This window comes from Phocoena sinus, chromosome 2 (genome assembly GCF_008692025.1).
Source record: "Phocoena sinus isolate mPhoSin1 chromosome 2, mPhoSin1.pri, whole genome shotgun sequence".
Lineage (NCBI taxonomy): Eukaryota > Metazoa > Chordata > Mammalia > Artiodactyla > Phocoenidae > Phocoena > Phocoena sinus.
In genome coordinates, this window is record NC_045764.1 from 72,978,764 (window position 1) to 73,002,027 (window position 23,264).

The 23,264-nt window shown below is 33.4% G+C and overlaps 1 protein-coding gene across 3 annotated transcripts in view; it reads left to right on the top strand.

Moving 5' to 3' along the window:
- VPS13C (vacuolar protein sorting 13 homolog C) overlaps positions 1-23,264 on the top strand; it is a 176,398-nt gene that overhangs the window by 43,626 nt on the left and 109,508 nt on the right. For all 3 annotated transcript variants that reach the window (XR_004348280.1, XM_032621285.1, XM_032621287.1), the window contains exons 10-17: positions 887-944; positions 3,558-3,685; positions 5,086-5,192; positions 5,767-5,938; positions 7,090-7,152; positions 10,817-10,946; positions 11,515-11,609; positions 22,444-22,586. Coding sequence is in view for 2 of the 3 variants with exons in the window: in XM_032621285.1 (XP_032477176.1) it covers positions 887-944; positions 3,558-3,685; positions 5,086-5,192; positions 5,767-5,938; positions 7,090-7,152; positions 10,817-10,946; positions 11,515-11,609; positions 22,444-22,586 (896 nt within the window). In the remaining variant the exon portion in view is untranslated. The remainder of the gene's footprint in view (positions 1-886; positions 945-3,557; positions 3,686-5,085; positions 5,193-5,766; positions 5,939-7,089; positions 7,153-10,816; positions 10,947-11,514; positions 11,610-22,443; positions 22,587-23,264) is intronic.

The following is a 23,264-nucleotide window of genomic DNA, read 5'->3' on the forward strand; positions in this document are numbered from 1 at the left end:
AACCACACTCCCTAGATTTGTTTTACATAGTGGTCTTTAATGAGGACAGGATATCAGTCTTTTGTTTAAGTTGTATGTAACTAAGTCAGAAGTGTGCAACACAGTTTTTGGAATCACTCTATCTTTAAAAAAAAGCACTTTTGATTTTGAAGATCTTTGTGAAATCATTTGCTTGACAGTGAGATGAGAACCTATACTATCACATTAAAACTGTGTTTATGGTTTTTTACACTTTCATTTTGATGGCATGCTGGTTGCATTGTGGAGTTTCATATGAGAATGATTACTTGAAGAGTATTGTAAAGAAAGGTGATACCTTTCAGATCTAAAAAACATGTTCTTAGCAAATGTTTTAAGCATTTGTGATGATGCACTCTTGAATAGTGCACGATTGCTTCAAAACTAAGCGTGCTAAGCCATCTTAGTCATGTTTATTTACTTAGAGAAGAACAATTGAATTTTCTGAATTGAATTAATTCCAAGATTCTATCTTTTATTTCTCAGAAAGATATTGTAACATTAGGTTAATTTGCCTTTGTCTAGAAAGTGTTTGAGATTCTAATTCATGAATGTGTGTGTGTGTGTATGTATATATATATGTGTATATATGTATGTACACATATACACATTTTAAGTCAAAGGGGAACAGTCTTAAAATCTTGTTTCCAGATATTTAGAATTTATAAAAGTTATCTACTAAAGTAATATTCTAAAGAAATATATCTGTAAATAGGGCTCAGTGTGTTTTTCTTATGGACTAATAATTGCGAAGATGGGAATAAAGATATTTAGGACCAAATTTGTGTGTGTGTGTGTGTGTGTGTGTGTATCTCAATATGTATGCATTTTCTTTTTCATTCTCTTATAATTCAAATTTTTTGTTTAGGGTCAGCTGAAAAGTGAAATTCTTACAAGTAACAATATACCCCCAAACCATCAATACAGTAAGTAATGGTAAAAGTTTATTTCATGTTATAAGAAGCATGGAATTAAATACTTTATTTTAAACTACTTTTTCTGATAAAGTTATTTTGACAAAGAGAAAGTATTAATTTTTTATGTTAGTTTTATGATACAGCATATTTGGTGTATAATTTAGTATTTAGAAATAGATTATAACACACCACTGGAGAGTGCGAAGGGCACTGTGGCTGTAGTTCACTTCCAACAGTTAACCCCCTTGACCTCCACGTTTTCTTCCTACCTTGTTATTGTCTACTTTGTTTTAGGAATTAGGTTTTCTTTTCTTTGTTTAATAACGAAATCTCTGAGATCTTGATATTCAGGATCTGAGCATGTCACTATTGCAGTGTTAAGACAGACTGACTACTCCAGAGATTTTTTTTTTTAATGAAGTATAGTTGATTTACAATATTATGTTAGTTTCAGGTGTACAGCATAGCGATTCTGTATTTTTACAGATTATACTCCATTATGGATTATTATAAGATAGTGGGTATAATTCCCTGTGCTATACAGTAAATCCTTATTGCTTATCTATTTTATGTATAGCAGTTTGTATCTGTTAATCCCATAACCCTAATTTGTCCCTTCTCCTTCCCTGTCCTCTTTGGTAATCACAAGTTTGTTTTCTACATCTGTGAGTTGTTTCTCTTTTGCATATACATTCATTTGTATTATTTTTTAGATTACACATATAAGTGATATCATATATTTGTCTTTCTCTTATTTTACTAAGCATAATATTCTCTAGGTTCATCCACATTGCTGTAAATGGCAGTATTTGATTCTTTTTTATGGCTGAGTAATATTCCATTGTATATATATACCACATCTTAATCCATTCATCTGTTGATGGGCACTTGGGTTGCTTCCATGTCTTGGCTATTGTAAATAGTGCTGCTGTTAACATTGGGGTGCATGTATCTTTTCAAATTAGTGTTTTTATTTTTTCAGGATATATACCCAAAAGTGGAATTGCTGGGTCATATGGTAGTTCTATTTTTGTTTTTTTGAGGAACCTTCATATTGTTTTCCATGGTGGCTGCACCAATTTACATTTCCCACCGACAGTGCACAAGGGTTCCCCTTTCTTCACATCCTCTCCAGCATTTGCTATTTGCAGACTTTTTGATGGTATCCATTCTGACAGGTGTGAGGGGGTACCTCATTGTTGTTTTGATTCATATTTCTCCAGAGATCTTTTTTCAGTAAGCTTTTCTATCTCTTGGAAGCCTCACCTTTACTTATTTTTAAATAGATCTCTAAGAAAGCTGCCTCTGTATTTATCCCATTCATTTTCTCCATTTCAGTTTTGTTCTAAAGATGCTATTCTTTTGTTTTTGTTTAGTGTACCTCTTGATGCTTGTTCTCAGCTTTCATGCCAATGTTCTTCTATACTCCATACTACTCTCATTCACTGTTGTTTTCTTCTTATTCTTTTATAGCTAATTGCCTTTATATGAGAGCTGGCTGGCACTTTCTCTTTATGTCCACAAACCTCTCTATTAAACGATGACAGAGTTTTTGGATACTGTTAGTTTGTGAGAGCATTTAGTTTCACTCATGAAAGAACTTACTCAGAAAAATCTACAACTTTTTTCTGAGACATGTTTCATTTATAAATAACCTCTAAATAAGTTAAAATTTTTATACAGTCTTATGCAAATTGTAACTACTCTAAGATACCACAATTTATATGATTTTAATACTATTTGCAATTAAAATTTATTACATTACTTTGCTCTGTCATCTTCCCTAATATTCTTTTTCATACTACTTCTCAACTTCAAAAATATTGCCTTTAGTTGAGTCTAAGATTATATATGTAATGATCATTTTGAAAATTAGAAAGTAGTGGGCAATTTTTTTCTGGGTAATATGAATTTCATTCATGATTCTGTTCCTAAATTCTGACTATGATTAAATAATATGGAAAGTAATCAAATTTTGTTTCCTACCTTGTATTAGTATTTTTTTGGGGGGGGCCATGTCAGGCAATACTTTATAATTATTTTTTAAATTTTTATTGGAATGTAGTTGATTTACAATGTTGTGTTAGTTTTAGGTGTACAGCAAAGTGAATCAGCTATACATATACAGATATCCACTCTTTTTTAGATTCTTTTCCCATATAGGCCATTACAGAGTATTGAGTAGAGTTCCCTGTGCTATACAGTAGGTTCTTATTAGTGATCTGTTTTATATATAGTAGTGTGTATATGTCAGTCCCAATCTCCCAATTTATCCCTCCCCCTGTATTACTATTTTTAATGAATACTAAAATCATTAAATGTCTTGTAGCAAGGAAGGGAAACATAATTTTACACAGACTGTGAATAACCAAGATTAGATTGTCTATATTTTGTACATTTCTTACTTAGAAGCATAAAGCGCCAGTTTCCTCTTTTACATTGAGTTTGACAGTTTGTGTTACGCAGATAAGTAGATGCTTAAATAGTTTTTGGTAGTGATTTTTTTACATATTTTTGATCATTTTTCTTTACTTTCAAAGTAACAGTGTTCTCATAAGTATTTACAGTTGCTCATATGTAAGGGCATGTAAACATATCTTACGTCTTCCCATGTTATATAAGTTTTCCAGCCAATATCAGCCTCTGCAAAACTCTACATGAATCCTTATGCAGAAACAGAGCTCAAAACACCTAAACTTGATTGGAACATAGAAGTACAAAATATTGCCATTGAATTGACCAAACCTCAGGTAAGATTCATTTGGGTATTTATAGCTTTGATTAACCTTGAATTTCAAAGGCTTTTGTCCTCTGTGATTATTCCTTCTCCAGTGCTCTGGTGGTTCTTTTGGTTTGTTATGTTGAGATTTGATATATCTCCTAAAAATAGATTATATGTGTATTTTTAAAAGAAAATAAATACCATATATAAGAAATAGTTTTCCTTCATTTTATCTGATTTTTCCCTTCTTGGTGGAGAATCTTACCAAATTATAGTGAATGACATGATTCCCATTTAATTCCCAATTCTTGATGGAGGGTTTTAATAGTTTTTTTCTCCTCAGATTTTAATAGCAGACACTCTTACATTAAATATTGTTCACTTAATTTTTAGAATAGCTATGTTGGCAAGCTTCTTTTCCTTCACTTGTTTCTCAAGTTTGGTTATGTACCTAAGGAGTTTGGATAAGACATCTGGAGAACTGGAAGTGAAAGGAGGATGGGAGATTTAGCTAATTGAGCTTTTAGCCCTGTGCAGTCCAGTACAAATATAATGCAAGTCATATGGGTAATTTAAAATTTTCTAGTAGCTGCATTAGCAAGATAAAGAAAAGAGGAAAACAATTACTAAAATGAATAACATTTTATTTAACATACCCAAAATATCATTTCAACATGTAATCAAAATTAAAAATTGTTACAATATTTTATATTTTTTTCTTAAGTCTTCAAAATCTGGGGTTTATTTTATACTTACAAATACATTTAAGTTCAGACTATCCGCATGTTAAGTACTGAATAGCCGTGTGGTAACTCTTAGGTAGACTTGCATTAAGAAAAAATGGAGAAGAAGCTGGACTTCCCTTCTTTATTTTGCCTATAGTTGTGTGTGTGTGTGTGTGTGTTTCCCTCCATTTGAGCTGTTTACCAGATACACACAGAGTTGTATTGGTGGTTAAGATGGGTGGTTAAATAGCTTTATCTTGCTTTAGTTACGCAATAATTTTCTGGAGCAATTTGAAATTCAGCTTATAGATAACCACTGCTTGAAATGATGGTCCAGAGGAAAATATGTAGTTTTAGGAATCGGCATGTTTCACGTTAGTAGTTACAGATACCATATTTCATTGGTTCTAAGATTTACATTTATTTCACACTTTAATATATTTGAAAATAGGATGTATATTATTATTGGTGGTATGACAGTTTAATTGGCAGTACTGTTTTCTTTTGTAGTAGAACTTAAAATTATCTTACAACTTATAATCGTTGTCTTAAATCTGATGAAATATATTATTGAATTACCAGACAACTATGATATTCATTGTTCAGAGAGTTTGAAGTCTCACTATACTGAAAATATAACAGAATTTGGTGTTTATTCATGTGTGTGATGTAACAAACGTTAACTTGGTTTTTGTTTTAATAGTACTTAAGTATGATTGACCTTTTGGAATCAGTGGATTATATGGTTAGAAATGCTCCTTACAGGAAATATAAGCCTTATTTACCACTTCATACCAATGGTCGACAATGGTAAGTTAGAATTTAAAAAAAAAATATTTTATGAGAACCATGTAATCATATAGTTAGGGACTCTCAGAGCTAAGAGACCTTTAAAGCCATGTAATGAAGCCACTTACTTTTTTAGAGACATGAGAGGGATATCTTTTATATTATGTCCTCGTTACTCTTTTTTTTAAATAAACACATTCTCTTGTACTCCTGCTCGTAGATTATTCCCAAATTCTTAACTCAGTATTCAAGACTTTCAACTTTTTTTTGATCTTATTGCCCTTCAGTAATGGATATGAACTCCAGTGTGGCAACCATATTGGGATACTGTTAATTTCACACAACATGTCATTTTGTGTCTTTATGATTTTGCTTTGGCATATCCTCTTCCTGGAGTGGTTTGTTCCATTCATAATCTATTTAAGTCAGAGAATTGAAGTACTGGGGAATAGAAATGTTATCTCTGAGCTTTTATAGGAATACAGTTAATAAGAACAAAAAGAGTAACAGTGTAGCTCTAAAACGTCAAAGCTATTTTCCTGCTGTTTCTTAAACCTTCATATTCAAATGTGCATTAACAAAATTTGATTTGCAGGTGGAAATATGCAATTGATTCTGTTCTTGAAGTTCACATAAGAAGGTATACACGGATGTGGTCATGGAGTAACATAAAAAAACACAGGCAATTGCTCAAGAGTTATAAAAGTGCCTACAAAAATAAGCTAACCCAGACTAAAGTCCCAGAAGAAATACAGAAACAAATTCAGGTATATCTTGCATATATTGGTGAGAGCTATTATTTGTTAAATCATCCTTTAATGTTAATTTAATTTAACTTAAATTTAAATATAATTTTAGAAAGAGCAGAACTGAGCTCTTTTTGAGAGAATTGTATGGAAAATGCAGAGTATTTTTTCCCCTGTTATTTCCTTCGAAAAAAAGCTTCCTAATATCAGGGTACTTGTAAACTATTTGGAGAAATGTGTTTGGTTTTTATAATAATGTTTAGAAAATCAATATCAGAGCTGTTCACATATGTGTTTAATATTGGCTAGATGTGTATTGTTAGTTTTGTTAGTGGCTTTTTTTTTAAGAGTTCAAAGTATTATTTGTAAAAATTAGTTCTTATCCTCAAGATAGTCTTATTTACCCCCTTCTGAAATATAGAAGAACACATAATTTGCTTAATATCATCTGATCTTGATTATATCACTGTTTTTGCTACAAATTCATAAAGAGTTAATCGAATTGTTATTCTGAAATATATAACAGTCACTAATATTATATATTAGAAAAAGCATCAAGTTTCTCAGTATCTTAGATCTGGTATACTCATGTATAAAATGGAAACAGTATCTGTCTTACAGAGTTGTGAGAATTGCATGAAATAACACATAGAGCATGTGACACACAGCTCACCCACTACATGTTAGATTCCTCTTACATAAATTCCCCAAGTTTGTTTCTGCTTTAGTGTACTTGATTTGAAGAATTTTACATTCTTAAATTTTGTGTTTTATTAAGGTGCCTTTGGTATGATGATTGTGAAATAACACAGAAAAGGGGGAGTCAGAAGTAACAACCATAATGCTAATACCTAAAACAGGTCCCCCTCCTAAATATTTTTGTTTCCACTTGCATGTATGGCTATGTCTGTATTATAGTGGTCTCATTAAAATTCTTATTTTCATATTGTATTTAACAAGCATTTACTTTCTTGGAAAATTGTTTCTCACATTGCAAAAACGTAAAAATGTAAAAGCCAAGTGTTCGTTCAAATTTATATATATTATACTTTCAATAGATCACAAATGCTGTTTGTTCACGGACTAGAATAATCCTAGAAATCATAGAAGAAAAAAATGTTTTTAATCTAATGACCATTTTCTTTGTTTACAAGTGTCTCTTTGTTTTTTAGGATTTGGAGAGGCCACTAGATGTTTTTAACATAATTTTAGCAAGGCAACAAGCACAAGTTGAGGTAATCTTTTTTTCTTTTTTTTTCTTCATGATAATTTTTTTTTTAAACTGGAGTATATTTGCTTTACAGTATTGGGTTAGTTTCTCCTGTACAACGAAGTGAATCAGCTATATGTATACATACATCCCCTCCCTCTTGGACCTCCCTCCTATCTCCCCATCCCACCCATCTAGGTCACCACAGAGCACTGAGCCGAGCTCCCTGTGCTATACAACAGATTCCCACTATCTATCTATTTCACCCATGGCAGTGTATATATGTCAATCATTTTTATTAGCTGATTTTATGTTTTAAACATGTTAATACTACTCCTTTAAACCTGGGATCAAGAAATTTAAGTTTCATAGGAAGTTGTTTAGATTTACTCACGTGAGAATAAAGGTTGAGTTTTCATGTCTTAATTTAGTCTCAGGAGAAAATTAATTGGAATATTGGAGGAAAAAACCCCACTGATATGAAGGGGCAAAATTTCTAATTTTATAACTAAAAATTTGCTAACCCCCCAAAAGAAAGTAAGTAAAAGTCATCCATAATCCTACTAACACAGAATGCTGGTGTTAACATTTTGATATGTAGGCTTCTAGTTTTTCTCTCATGCATATGTACCTAGTTATTTATGCTTTTGTATCCCCCATTTCTTTCCCTTTATTTTCTCTTCCCTCCCTTCCTTCCTCCTTTCTTTAACCCATTTTCTTTTTTTCCCTCCTTCCCTCCTCTGTCCCTCTTCTCTTCCTTTCTTTTTTTCTAAAATTGGACTCAGTCTGTTTGTAGTGTTTTGTAATTGCTGACTTATCCCACTTGGTACCTTGTCCTCATTGTTCCATGTCATTTCTATTATTCTGTAACATGACTTTTGGTAAATGAAAAAATAAATTATAAGTGCAATAAACTCATTGTAGAAAAGTTAGAAAATAAAGATCCACAAAAAAAGAAAATAGAAATACCCTTTATCTCACACACTAAAGATAACTACTGCTAATACCTTTTTGTGTATTCTTCCAGTCTTTTTTATAGTCATAGATCTTTATACACATACTCATTTTTTTAAATGGGATTAAAGCGTATGCACTTGGTTCATTCATATACTTAGTAAATGCTCATTGAGTGCTTGTTGTACTAGCATAATAGTTAAGAGTGTAGACTTGGGAGTCAGATGGTCTGGATTCTAATCCCAGCTTTGCTATCCACTACTTGTTTGACCTTGGGTTGACTATTTAACCTGCCAGTGCCTCAGTTTCCTCATTTGTAAGACTATATTAATTCACAGTACCTACATCATAGGGTTATTGTGTGGAGTACCTGATAAACCATATAAACCACTTAGACTGTTATGTGCCTGGCACAATGCTTTGCACATAATTATGTACATCTCATCACCCTTGCTGTATTCTATTTGTTAGAAATGAGTCACAGATCATGCCCACACTCAAAGGAAGGGGACTGTCCAAAGGTAAGAACATCAGGAGGGAGAATTTTGGGGGCAGGTGGGGGATGAGTACAACATGTGAAAAAAAAAAGTGAGGAAACTCACCATTGAGAAGGTCACTTCTCCAAGTGTTGACTTCCCTCCACCATCTGCCTACTTTGCTAACTTTTCAGAGTCTGTGGTAGATGCTTTTTATGTTTTGTCCAGAATTTTTTGTTGTAATAAGCAATGAAGGATGTGTTGTAGAGGGCTTAGGCCATCATGGAACTGAAAGTTCATCATTGGATTTAGCCGTAAAGAAAGAGCAAGTTTTATAGAATAGTATGGGTAGAAATTTGATAGGAATGAGAGGGAGTGGAAGATGAGGAATTGGAGAGACTAAGTACAGGCAGTCATGATACTTCACTGTAAGTGGAAAGCAAGATAAAGGGAGTGGCAACTCGTGGGGATTGTGGAGTCAAGAAAAGGTTTTGTAAGTTGCTTTTCTTTCTTTAAAAAATAAGTGTTCCGTTTTATATAGTATTCCATAGAATTGTTTATGCAACATAATTTTAAATAACTGACTAGTATTCAGTTCTGTTCGTATACCAGAATTTGCTTACTATTTCCCACTGGTTATACATGATTATAAATTACACTACAATGAGGAACCTTGTCTTTACATTTTCTCAAACATCTCTTATTTTCTTAAGGACAAATTCCCCAAGGTGGGGCAGAGAGTGTGAATATTTTAAAAGGTATTTGCTGCTACTGTGGATTTGTTCCTACGAATTAGAGAAACATTTTGCCAGAAGAAACAAATAATTCTAATGCTCCCTAAATTAAGTTGCTTCAGTTTAATTGGGTGTTCTTAATACTACTTATCAGTTGCTTCAAAATTGAAGGAAGAAGATAAATTATTGGATGCTGTGGCTAAAGAAGGATGGGATGTAGATGAAGAGAAGGCAATTAGATTCATCCAAGATTGATGTTTTTTCATTATAGTGGAAAATCTGCAGGGCCAGAGAGTTTAAAATGTAGGCAGAGGATTGGATGAAGTTATTTACCTTGGCCTCTTAACTGGACAGGGAAGGGAAGTGAAGGCAACAGAGGTGGTATTTAGGAAAAAGTGAAAGGGTTTTGCATACCTCTTCATATTAAATTTTATACACATTTAAAAATTTATGGTCTCATAGATATATTTTACTGTGAAAAATAAAAACGCATACTAATCTTCTATGCTAGGAGAATAAAGAAGTTAAATATTATTTCATATAAAATATAAACGAATCAGCTATATATTTTTTTACCCATTACATTTCTGACTGCTGAAAATAGATTAAGCTTGGCAAAAGTTAGAGCTGAGATATAACTGGGACCATCAATGATTTTGTGGGCAGATATAGACCTATTCCCCTATTATTTGTTTAATGTCTACATGTTAAAGATAACTTACTTAGTTTAAACTGAGTTGTTAATCAAACTTATTCTCTTTACTATAGAATTCAGCTCTTTAACTTGTCTTTTGGATTATTTCACTTTTTGGTACACACAGAAGCTTGCAGTATGTTACCAATTTACTACCAATTTAAAATACTTTAAAGTTAAAGTGGGAAAATTATTTACTTATTCAGGAAATGAGAAGATAGAGTCTAAATTATTTAAGCCCTATATTCTTTTCATCCTTTTTTTTTTCCACTTTTGAGCTATTCGTCTGTATTTTACTGAAAAGTGGGTGAAGACAAGAAGCAGCAGATAATCAAGCCAGGATTTGTTGAGAAACAGGATGAAATGAGATTTGAGGACTTTCTAATTTTATTTATATTCTGTCCCCCAAACATGTTCATAGTTAGCAAGTCAACAGTGTATGTGAATTATGAAATAGGATGGTTAAATTTTATTTTTGAGTGTGGAAGTGTCTTCCTTTTAGGGAACTTTTCATTTTAAAAATCTGCTGTCATAGTAGCTCCTTACCTTGTAAATTTGGAAGACACATTGCTCAGAAGAATTTTACTTGAAACCTTAACTTACTCACAAAATGCAACTTCGTCAGAAAGCTATCAGTAGGTGTGACAAGTATATAAATTAATAGACTATTAACCAAATAATGTTGAGAATCGTTTCAGAAGGAACTAGCTTTATTGACTGCTTTTACCTTAATTTAGTGTTAAAAAATTAACCATTGTTCTTACCTGGCTACACCTGAAAATGAAGAGGGCATTTATTCTTTAATTAAATTTTTTAATTTTAATTTTTTAGGTGATTCGATCTGGGCAAAAATTAAGGAAAAAGTCTACTGACAGAGGCGAGAAACGTGGAGGCTGGTTTAGTGGGTTTTGGGGTAAGAAGGAATCTAAGAAAAAAGATGAAGAATCTTTGATTCCTGAAAGTAAGTTCCAAGTCAGATAGTTTATTGTACACTGATAAGGAAAAAATATATAAATTATGTTTTAGCCAGTTAGTTGAATTTTATTTCATAATATTTTTGAAATAAAAGTAGCTTAGTATAGTAAACATATAAACAAATACATCAGGATGGAACATTCCCATGTTTATTTAACTAAAATAAAACTTTGAATTTTTGAGAAAAGTTATTTGTGTGAAATTTTAAAACTTGAAATTCAGAAATCTCACAGGTAGCATTCCTTATTGTTACTTTTTTACATGGATATTTAATTAGATGTTTCACTTAATTTTTAAAATACTTAGGGAATTATAAAATTGTTATGTGACATTTGAATTCCCTTAATGGTGTCTCTTTGCATTTTCTTCACCTAAATAAGCAAATACATGATGTTTAACAAGTCAAAGTAGTATATTAGAGGAAATTACTTTGCTGTTTTTGCTTTAGCATTTGTGTCTATTGATTTTAGGCCACTCGTTAGTTTGGTTTGATGTTTTTTATTGTATCTGTAAGACTGAAGCGATTGATTTCTTAAAATGTTATCTTTTTGTAGCTATTGATGACCTTATGACACCAGAGGAAAAAGATAAGCTCTTCACGGCTATTGGTTATAGTGAGAGCACCCACAACCTAACTTTACCCAAGCAGGTAATTGTTTAGGTGGTAATTATTTAGGTGGTTTCGTTTTTCTGTGTTATCTTGAATTGGGTTAAACAAGTTATTGATTTTTAAAGTAACTAATAAAAATACGTTACAGTTTGTTTCTGCTTTACTTTTTGTTAAATGTTTCAGTCAGACCTTACCAATTAAAACTGTCTCCAACTTTAGATTTAGTTGCTTTAATGAATGTGAGAATAACCTGATAAAAAGTACTTATTATAGAGGTAAATTGTCTTTTAAAAATTTTATCTTAAAAAATCTGTGTGTGTGAAATGTAACTCATGTATAAAAGAGTCATCAAAACCAAAATGTATTGCTCATTTGATGTGTCATAAAGAACAGCTGTGTAATTACTATCGGTTAAATTATAGACTGTGCAATAGATAGGGCATTACTGTGAGATCTATCTCTGTTGTTTCACTGTGTGTATTCTGCTCACTTTCATTGTTGTGTAGGTATTTTCATTTGAAAATACCACAACTTATTTATTCATACTTTTGTTTATGGGCATTTGGGTTGTTTTTGTTTTTTTGTTGTTATGCTGCTGTTAACTTCTTGTAAATGTCTTTTAGTGGGCATATGAGATTTTCTGCTCAGTATATCCTTAGGAGTAGAATTGGTGTATCATAGGATATAAGTATGTTTAACTTTAATAGATTCTGCTAAATACTTTTCCAATGTGAAAAACATTTCCATCAGTGGTATATGAGGATTCTTATTGTTCCACATCTTTACCAACTCTTACCATCATCAGTCTTTTGAATTTATCCATTCTAAATGGTTAGTATGTAGTATTTCATTGTGGTTTTAATTTGTGTTTTCTGGATGACTGAAGAGGTTTTTCACTTTCTTGTACTGTTGTAGGCCTGATAGATATCCTTTTTTGTGAAGTAGCTTTTGAGTCTCTTGTTCATTATTGGGTTGTCTTTTTCTTATTGGTTTGTAGGAGTCTTTTATGTATTTGTTAAATTACATTACATCCCTAGAAATTAGTCATTTTATAACTGGAAGTTTGTACCTTTGACTACCTTCACCAATTTCCCCTATACCCTGCTCCCTGTTCCTGGCAACCACCAGTCTATTCTCTGGTCTTTTTAGATTCCACATATAAGTGAGACTGTACAGTATTTGTCTTTCTCTGTTCAACTTACTTTACTTAGCATAATGTCCTCAAGCTACATCCATGTTGTTGCAGGATTTCCTTCCTTTTTATGGCTAAATAATATTCCATTGTGTATATCCACACCACATTTTCTTTATTTTTTCATCAGTCAGTGGACACCTAGGTTGTTATAATGTCTTGGCTGTTGTGAATAATGCTTCAGTGAACATGGGAGTGCACGTATCTCTTTGAGGTATTGATTTCATTTCCTTCAGATAAATATCCAGAAGTGGAATTGCTGGATCATAAGGTACTTCTCTATTTAGTTTTTTGAGGAGCCTCCTCACTGGTTCTTATAGTGACTATACCAATTTACATTCCCACCCACAGTGTACAAGCATGGGAATATAAATTGGTACAAAATAATAGCCATTCTAACAGGTATGAGGTGATATCTCATTGTGGTTTGTTATTTTTTTTTTCTAAAGAACATTGGCAAATGTATTTCCCTCCATATGAAGTTATTAATGTTTTTTAGTTGAAGTATAGTTGATTTACAATATTATATTAGTTTCAGGTGTACATCATGGTGATTCAGTTTTTTTATAGATTATGCTCCATTTAAAGTTCTTACAAAATAATGACTATATTTCCCTGTGATGTACAGTATATTCTTGTTGCTTATTATTTTATATATAATAGTTTGTACCTTTTAATTTCCAAAAACCTTTTGTGCCCATCCCCCTTTCCCTTGCCCATCTGGTAACCACTAGTTTGTTCTCTATATCTGTTGATGGACATTTAGGTTGCTTCCATATCCTAGCTATTGTATGTATTGCTGCTGTGAACATTGGGGTGCATGTATCTTTTTGAATTAGTGTTTTCGTTTTCTTCAGATACACACCCAGGAGTGGAATTGCTGGATCATATGACAATTCTACTTTCAGTTTTCTGAGGAATGGCCATACTGTTTTCCATAGTGGCTGCACCAATTTACATTACCACCAATAGTGTAGGAGGGTTCCCTTTTCTCCACACCCTCTTCAACATTTGTTTGTTATTTGTGGACTTTTTGATAATAACCATTTTGACAGGCATGAGGTGATATCTCATTTCAGTTTTGACTTGCATTTCTCTGATGATTAGCCATGTTGAACCTTTTTTCATGTGTCTTTTGGCCATCTCTATCTTCAGTGAAAAAAATGTCTACTCAGGTGTTCTTCCCATTTTTTGAATCAGGTTAGTTGTCTTTTGATATTGAGTTGTATGAGTTGTTTATATATTTTGGATATTAACCCCTTATTGGTAATATCACCTGAAAATATTTTCCCTTATATGGTAGGTTGCCTTTCCATGTTGTCAGTGGTTTCCTTTCCTAAGTTTAATAGGGCCTGTTTGTTTATTTTTGCTTCTGTTTCTTTTGCCTTAGGAGACAGATCAAACAAATATTGCTGTGATTTGTGTCAGAGAATATTCTGCCTGTGAATATTCTTCTGTGAGTTTTATGGTTTCAGGTCTTACATTTAGGTTTTCGGTCCATTTTGAGTTTATTTTTGTATGTGGGGTGAGGAAATGTTCTAATTTCATTCTTTTACATGTACTGCCCAGTTTTCCCAGCATCACTTATTGAAGAGATTGTCTTTTCTCTATTGTATATCCTTCCCTCTTTTGTCATAGATTAATTGACCGTAAGTGTGTGGGTTTATTTCTGGGCTCTCTATTCTGTTCTGTTGATCTCTGTATCTCTTTTTATGCAGGTACCATACCGTTTTGATTACTGTAGCTTTGTAGTATACTCTGAAATCAGGTAGCGTGATACCTCTAGCTTTGTTCTTTTTTCTCAAAATTACTTTGGTAATTTGGAGTCATTTATGGTTCCATATAACTTTTGGAATTATTTGTTCTAGATCTGTGAAAAATATTATGGGTACTTTGATAGGGATGACATTAAATCGGTAGATTGCTTTGGGTAGTATGGCCATTTTAACAATATTAATTCTTCCAATTTAAGGACATGGGTTATCTTTTCATTTCTTTGTATCATCTTCAATTTCCATTATTGGCATTTTATAATTTTCAGAGTATAGGTCTTACCTTCTTCGTTAAGTTTATTCCTAAGCTATTTTATTCTTTTTGGTGTGATTTTAAATGCGATTGTTACCTTGCATTCTGTTCCTGATCATTCATTACTAGTGTATAAAAAAGCAATAGATTTCTGTTTATTAATCATCTATCCTGCAACTTTACTGAATTCATTTATTAGTTCTAAGAGTTTTTAGGCAGAGGCTTTAGGCTTTTCTATACATAGTGTAATGTCATCTGAAAACAGTGATAGTTTTACTTCTTCCCTTCCAATTTAGATACCTTTTATTTCTTTTTCTTGTCTGATGGCTGTGGTTAGGACTTCCAATGGTATGTTAAATAGAAGTGGTGAGAGTGGGCATTCCTGTCTTGTTCCTGATTTTAGAGGAAAAGCTTCTAGCTTTTTGGCATTGAATATGATGTTAGCTGTGGGTTTGTCATAAATGCTCTTTATTATGTTAAGATATGTTCCGACTGTACCAACTGTGATGAGAGTTTTGTCATGAATGGATGTTGGATTTTGTCAAATGCTTTTTCTGCATCTGTTGAGATGATTATGTGATTCTTATCCTTCCTTTTGTTAATGTGGTGTATCATATTGATTGATTTGAGAATATTGAACCATCCTTACATCCTTGGAATAAATCCTACTTGATCATGGTGTATGACCCTTTTCATATATTGTTGAATTCAGTTTGCTAATATATTGTTGAGGACTTTTGCAACAATATTCATCAGAGATATTGGCCTGTAGTTTTCTTTTTTTGTAGTGTCTTTGTCTGGTTTTGGTATCAGGGTATTGGTGGCCTCAGAGAATGAATTTGGGAGTGTTCCTTCCTCTTCAGTTTTTTGGAATAGTTTGAGAAGGATAGGTGATAACTCTTCTTTATATGTTTCGTAGAATTTCGCTATGAAGCTGTTTTGTTCTGTACTTGTTTGCTGGGAGATTTCTGATTACTAACTCAATTTTGCTACTAATGGTCAGTCTGTTCAGATTGTCTGTTTCTTCTTGATTCAGTCTTGGAAGGTTGTATGTTTCTAGAAATTTGTCCATTTCTTCTAGAAAAGTTGTTCAATTTGTTGGCATATAACTGTTCATAGTATTCTCATGATTTTTTGCATTTCTGTGGTAATGGTTGCTATTTCTCCTCTTCCATTTCTTGTTTTGTTTGTGTGGGTTCTCTCTTTTCACCTTGGTGAGCCTAGTTATTGGTCTCTAGTTTATTTATTTCCTCTCTGATCTTTATTATGTTCTTCCTTCTGCTGACTTTGGTCTTTGTGTCTTCTTTTTCTTACTTAGATGGTAAGTTCGGTTATTTGAGATTTTTCTTATTTCTTAAGGTAGGCCTGTATTGATATAAACCTCTCTCAGAACTGCTTTCACTGCATGCCATAGATTTTGGAGAGTTGTGTTTCCGTTTTCGTTTGTCTGGAGATATTTTATGATTTCCTCTTTGATTTCTTCATTGACTTTTTGGTTTTTTAATAGCATATTGTTTAGTTTCCATGTGTTCATGCTTGTCCCCCTTTGCTTCCTGTAGTTGATTTCTAGTTTCATACCACTGTGCTTGGAAGAATTGCTTGATATGATTTCTGTCCTCTTAAATTTGTTGAGACTTGTTTTGTGGGCTAGCATATGATATATCATGGAGAACATTCCATGTGCATTTGAAAACAATGTGTATTTTTCTGTTTTTGGATGGAATGTCCTATAGATATCTATTAAGTCCATCTGGTCTGTTGTGTCATTTAAGACCACTGTTTTCTCATTGATTTTCTGTCTAGATGATCTGTCCATTGATGTAAGTGGAGTGTTAAAGTCCTCTACTACTATTGTATTATTGTCAGTTTCTCCCTTTATGTCTGTTAATATTTGCTTTATATATCTCGGTGCTCCTGTATTTGGTGTATATATGTTAATGAGTGTTATATTCTATTTTTGTATTGATCTCTTTTTCATTATATAATGCCTTCCTTTGTCTTTTTTAAATAGACTTTGTTTCAAAGTCTGTTTTTTCTGAAATGAGTATTGCTCCCCTCGATATCTTGTCATTTCCATTTGCGTGAAATATCTTTTACCATCCCCTCACTTTCAGTCTGTGTGTGTCTTTAGCTCTGAAGTGAGTTTCTTGTAAGCAGCATAAAGATGGGTCTTGTTTTCTTATCCAACCAGCCATCCTTTGTCTTTGATTGGAGCATTTAGTCTGTTAACATTTAAAGTAATTATTGATAGGTGTGTACTTATTGCCTTTTTGTTACTTGTTTTCCAGTGTTTTTGTAGTTCTTCCCTGTTCTTCTTCTTTTAGTTTCTTCCCTTTTGGTTTGATGATTTTCTTTAGTGCTGTGCTTGTGTTCTTACTCTGTATTTTTTATATATCTATTGTAGGTTTTTGATTTTTGGTTACTGCAAGGTTCATGTTTGTTGACCTGTAACTATATTTACTTGTTCTAAATAGGAAGTCATTTAAGCTCAAGCACATTCTAAGTGATACACATTTTTTTCTCCCCTCCTTCACATTTTGTGTTTTGATGTCATATTTTACATCTTCATGTTTATCCCTTTACTGATTGTTGTAGTTATAGTTGATTTTATAATTTTTTTCTTTTCATCTCCATGATAGCTTAATTGATTGATCCTCAGCCTTTACTATGTATTTGCCTTTACTAGTGGACTTCCCTTACCACCTGATTCTATGTGGGTCTTTCTTAAAGCCTTGGTTTTGCAGGAGTCTTTTTGCCAGTCTGCAGTTAGTTTTCAATGAGAATTGTTTACATGTAGACATATATATATATATTTTTTGCAGTACGTGGGCCTCTCACTGTTGTGGCCTCTCCCGTTGCAGAGCACAGGCTCCGGACACACAGGCTCAGCAGCCATGGCTCACAGGCCTAGCCGCTCCGCGGCATGTGGAATCTTACCAGACCGGGGAACGAACCCGGGTCCCCTGCATCGGCAGGCGGACTTTCAACCACTGCACCACCAGGGAAGCCCTGTAGACATATTTTGATGTGTTCATGTTGGGTAGTTGAATTCATTTCACATCCTCCTACTCTGCCATCTTGATCTTCTCTCTCATTGTGGTTTTGAATTGCATTTCCCTGATGATTAGTGATGTTGAGCATCTTTTTATATACCTGTTGGCCATTTGAATATCCTCTTTGGAAAAATGCCTATTCAGGTCCTTCACCCAATTTTTAATTGGATTATTATTATTTTTTTTGCTATTGAGTTGTATGAGTTCCTTTTATATTTTTCTTATTAACTCCTTATCAGATATGTGGTTTGCAAATATTTTCTCCCATTCTGTATGTTGCCTTTTCATTTTGTTGCTTCTTATTCTCTGCAGAAGCTTTTTAGTTTGATGTTGTTCTGCTTATTTATTTTTGCTTTTCTTGCTTCTGCTTTCAGTGTCATATCCATAAAATCATTGCCAAGACTGCTGTCAAGGAGCTTTTTCATTTCCTTCTAGGAGTTATGGCTTCAGGTCTTACATTTAAGTTGTTAACCCATTTCTAGTTAATTTTTGTGAGTGGTGTAAGATAGGGGACCAAGGACTTCCCTGGTGGTGCAGTGGTTAAGAATCCACCTGCCAATGCAGGGGACACAGGTTCGATCCCTGGTCCGGAAAGATCCCACATGCTGCGGAGCAACTAAACCCGTGCGCCACTGCTACTGAGCCTGCACTCTAGAGCCTGTGAGCCACAACTACTGAGCCCATGTGCCACAACTACTGAAGCCTGCGTGCCTAGAGCCCATGCTCTGCAACAGAGAGAAACCATCACAATAAGAAACCTGTGCACTGCAAGGAAGAGTAGCCCCCACTTGCCACAACAAGTGAAAGCCTGTGTGCAGCAATGAAAACCCAACACAGCCATAAATAAATGAATTAAAAAAAATAGTTAGGGGACCAGTTTCATTCTTTTGCACGTGAATATCCAGTTTTTGTCGCACCATTTAATAAAGAGACTATCTTTTCTCCATTGGGTATTCTTGGGTTCTTTTTCAAGTATTAGTTAACCATATGTGCATGGATTTATGTGTGTGCTCTCGATTATGTTCTGTTGGTCTGTGTGTCTGTTTTTTTTTTTTTATTTTTTTTTTTATGCATTACGCGGGCCTCTCACTGCTGTGGCCCCTCCCGTTGTGGAGGACAGGCTCCGGACGCGCAGGCCCAGCGGCCATGGCTCACGGGCCCAGCCGCTCCGCGGCATGTGGGATCCTCCCAGACCGGGGCACGAACCCGTGTCCCCTGCATCGGCAGGCAGACTCTCAACCACTGCGCCACCAGGGAAGCCCTGTGTGTCTGTTTTAATGCCAGGACCATATTGTTTTGATTTCTATAGCTTTGTAATATAGTTTGAAATTATGAAGTGTTATGCCTAGTCAAGCTTTGTGGGTTTTTTTTTTTCCTTTCAAGATTGCTTTTGCTATTCAGGGTCTTTTGTGGTTCCATGCAAAATGCCATTGGAGTTTGTAGGGATTGCATTGAATCTATAGATTACTTTGGGTAGTATGTACATTTTTAAAAGCATTAATTTTTCCAATCAATAAACAGAGCATAGCTTTTCTGTTTATGTTTTCTTCAGTTTCTTTCATGAGTGTCTTATAGTTTGAAGTGTAGATATCTTTCACTTCCTTTGTTAAATTTATTCCTAATTATTTTACTGTTTTTTTGCTGTTGTAAATGGGATTGCTTAAATTTTTTCTTCAAATTAGTGTATAGAAACACAAATGATTTTTGTATGCTAATTTTGTATCCTGCAACTTTACTGAATTTTTTCATTAGTTCTAACTTTTTTTGGTCTAGTCTTTAGGATTTTCTCTACGCAAGACATATCATGTGCATAGAGAGGCAATTTTCCTTCTTCCTTTCCAATTTGGATGCATTTTGTTTCTTTTTTTTTGCTTTATTTCTCTGGCTAGGACTTCAAATGCTATGTTTAATGGTAGTGGTGAGAGTGGGCACCCTTGTCTTGTTCGTGATCTTGGGGAAGAACATTTTACCTTTCAATATTGAGTATGGTGTTATCTGTGGGCTTGTCATATATGGCCTTTATTATGTTGAGGTACATTCCTTCTATACCCAGTTTATTGAGAGTTTTTATTGTGAATGGATGTAGAATTTTGTCAAATGCTTTTTCTGAATCTATTGAGATAGTCATGTGATTTTTATCTTTTTATTTGTGTGATATATTACATTAATTTCTTTTCGTATGTTGAACGATCCTTACATCCCAGAGATAAATCCTACTTGATGGTGGTATATGATCTTTTTACTGTGCTGCTGAATTTGGTTTGATAGTATTTTGTTGAGAGTTTTTGTATCTGTGTTTATAAGTGATATTGACCTGTAGTTTTTTTTCTCATAGTGTCCTTTTCTGGCTTTGATATCAGGATAATGCTAGACTTGTAAAATGAGTTTGGGAGTATTCCTACTCTTCTGTTTTTTTTTTGAGGAGTTTGAGAGGATTGGTGTAGATTCTTTAAATGTTTGATAGAATTCACCAGTGAAAACATTTGGTCCTGGGCTTTTTTTTCTTGGGATATTTTTAATTACTCATTCAATCTCCTTCATTATTGGTTTATTCATATTTTCTGTTCATGATTCATTCTTGGTAGATTATGTTTCTCAGAATTTATCAATTTCTTCTAGGTTTTCCAATTTGTTGGTGGATAGCTGTTCATAGTAATCACTCTTATGGTCTTTGGTATTTTTGTGGTATCAGTTGTAATGTTTCTTCTTTAATTTATAATTTTATTTATATGTGTTGTCTCTTTTTCTTTGTTAGTCTATCTAAAGGTTTGTCAGTTTTGCTTTTTGTTTCAAAGAACCAACTGTTGGTTTTGTTAATCTCCATTGTGTTTCTGTTTTTCTGCTGTATTCTCTTTTTCATTTATTTCTGCTGTAATGTTTATTTCCTTTATTCTTCTAACTTTGGGCCTAGTTTGTTCTTTCATAGTTCTTTGAGGTGTAAATTTAGGTTGTTTACTTGAGATCTTTCTTTTTTCTTGATGTAGGCGTTCATCACTATGAGCTTTCCTCTTAAAAATGCTTTGGCCACATCCAGTAAGTTTGGTATGTTGTGTTCCCATTTTTTTTTTTTTTTTCTATACGCGGGCCTCTCACTGTTGTGGCCTCTCCTGTTGTGGGGCACAGGCTCCGGACATGCAGGCTCTATGGCCATGGCTCACGGGCCCAGCTGCTCTACAGCATGTGGGATCTTCCCAGATCGGGGCACGAACCCATGTCCCCTGCATCGGCAGGTGGACTCTCAACCACTGCACCACCAGGGAAGCCCTGTTCCCATTTTTGTTTGTCTCATGATACTTTTTATTTTCCCTTTTGATTTCTTCCTTGATCCAGGAGTGTGTTCAGGAGTGTATTGTTTAATTTATGTGTATTTGTGAATTTTGTACTTTTATTATTATTACTGATTTCTAGTTTCATTTCATTGTGATTGGAATGACACTTGATATAATGTGTATCTTCTTGAATATTTTGAGACTTTTTTGTGGTCTAATGTATGATCTATCCTAGAAAATATTCCATTTATTTCAGAAGAGTATTTATTCTGCTGCTGTTTGGTGGAATTTCTCTCTATGTCTCTTAGGTCCATTTAGCATGTAGTGTTATTCAAATCCATTGTTTCCTTATTGATTCTGTCTGGATGATATCTCTTTTGTTGAGAATGGAGTCCCCAACTAATGTTTTATTGCTGTCTATTTCTTTTGGTTCTGTTAGTATTTGATTTATATGTTTAGGTGCTCCAGTGAGTACATAGCATATTTACAGTTGTTACCTCTTCTTGATGTTTTGACCCCTTTATCATTATATAATGACCTTCTTTGTCTCTTCTATTTTTAACTTAAAGTCTATTTTTTTTTCTGATGTAAATATAGCTACTCTGTCTTTTTTGGTTAATGTTTGCTTGAAATATCTTTTTCCATCCCTTCACTCTCAGTCTGTGTGTGGCCTTAAAGCTAAAGTGAGTCTCTTGTAGGCAGCAGATCATTGTATCTTTTTAAAAAAAAAAAAAAAATCCATTTTTTCAGTGTCTGTCTTTTGATTGGATAATTTAATTCATTTACACTTAAAGTAACTACTGAGATATAAGGGTTTACTATTTACATTTTGTTAATTGTCTTCTGACTCTTTCATAGATTCTTTGTTCCTTACTTCCTCTCTTCTGGTGTGGTTTGATGAGAATCATCTCTTTAGTTATCTGTCCTACCTGTATTCTTGACCTATCAATTTTGGGGGCAGAATTTTTTTTTCTCAGTGTCTTACTAACTCTCCAAAGTCATCAAGCAGATATTCTTTTTATTTTGTTCAGTTTTTGAGCTAGAGGATTGGTTTGAATTAATTTGCTTTAGTGAAAGCTGCTGAATTGAATCTTTAGGCCACAAAATATTTTATCAGATTTCATTTTTATTACCTTTAAAACTAAGAGAAATTAATTTTGAATCTTTTATAAATGTCCTATTTAAGCAAGCAATTTTGTATTGAGTTTTCTAATGTTCTTTTTTTACAATGAACATACGTTTTTTTAGATCATTTTATAATTTAGCAGATTTCAATATGAAGAAATGAAAGAATTACTTAAAATTTAACCATTTTCATTCATTCTTTCATTTAGTATGTTGCTTATATTGTGGCACTGAAGTTAGTAAGCACCTCTGTTACAATAAGAGAAAACAGAAATATTCCAGAAATACTGAAAATTCAGATAATTGGCCTTGGCACCCAAGTATCTCAGCGACCAGGAGCACAAGCACTTAAGTAAGTTTCAAAAACTTATTTAATTTTTATTTCTATGTTTGACTTCAGGCCAAAAAACATATAGTGTTACTTAGCATAAAAAAACCTGATTAATAGTAGTTTGTCTCTAATTTCTTTTCCTTTTGTGTGTGAAGATAGTCATTTTATATTAGAGTGTGTTTTGTTACAGAACTGTATGAGGAGCTCATCATTTGTTCTCCCCTTCCTTTTTTCCTTCACAAATATTTCTTGTATACTGTTTAATTCATAGATTTGTTACTATGAAGGCTATGCATAGAAACAGTAACTTTCTGTTTTCAAGGTGTTTATGCTGTAGTTGATAAGAGAGGAAATAAAAAGTTAATTTAAGATCTGTATAATATTTGAGAGCTCATAAGTAAGAAGGTACTGTAATGTGAAATACCTTAGGGTTAATGCTACACAAGCTCAGTTGTAGAAGGGAATAACTTGGACTTGGAGATCTGGGGTTTAGCGTGCAGGGTGGCATGAAATAGGGAGATGAATTCCATGAGCATGTATTCCATATAGCATGTATTTGTGTGGCAGTTCTGCACTGTTCTGAAGTTGGCCAGAGTGGATTTTTCATGAGGATAAGGAGAATAAAAAAATAAACCAAATCAGAGAAAAAAGCCCCAGATTGTGTGGGTAATTAAATTCTAGGCTACGGAGTTTGGACTT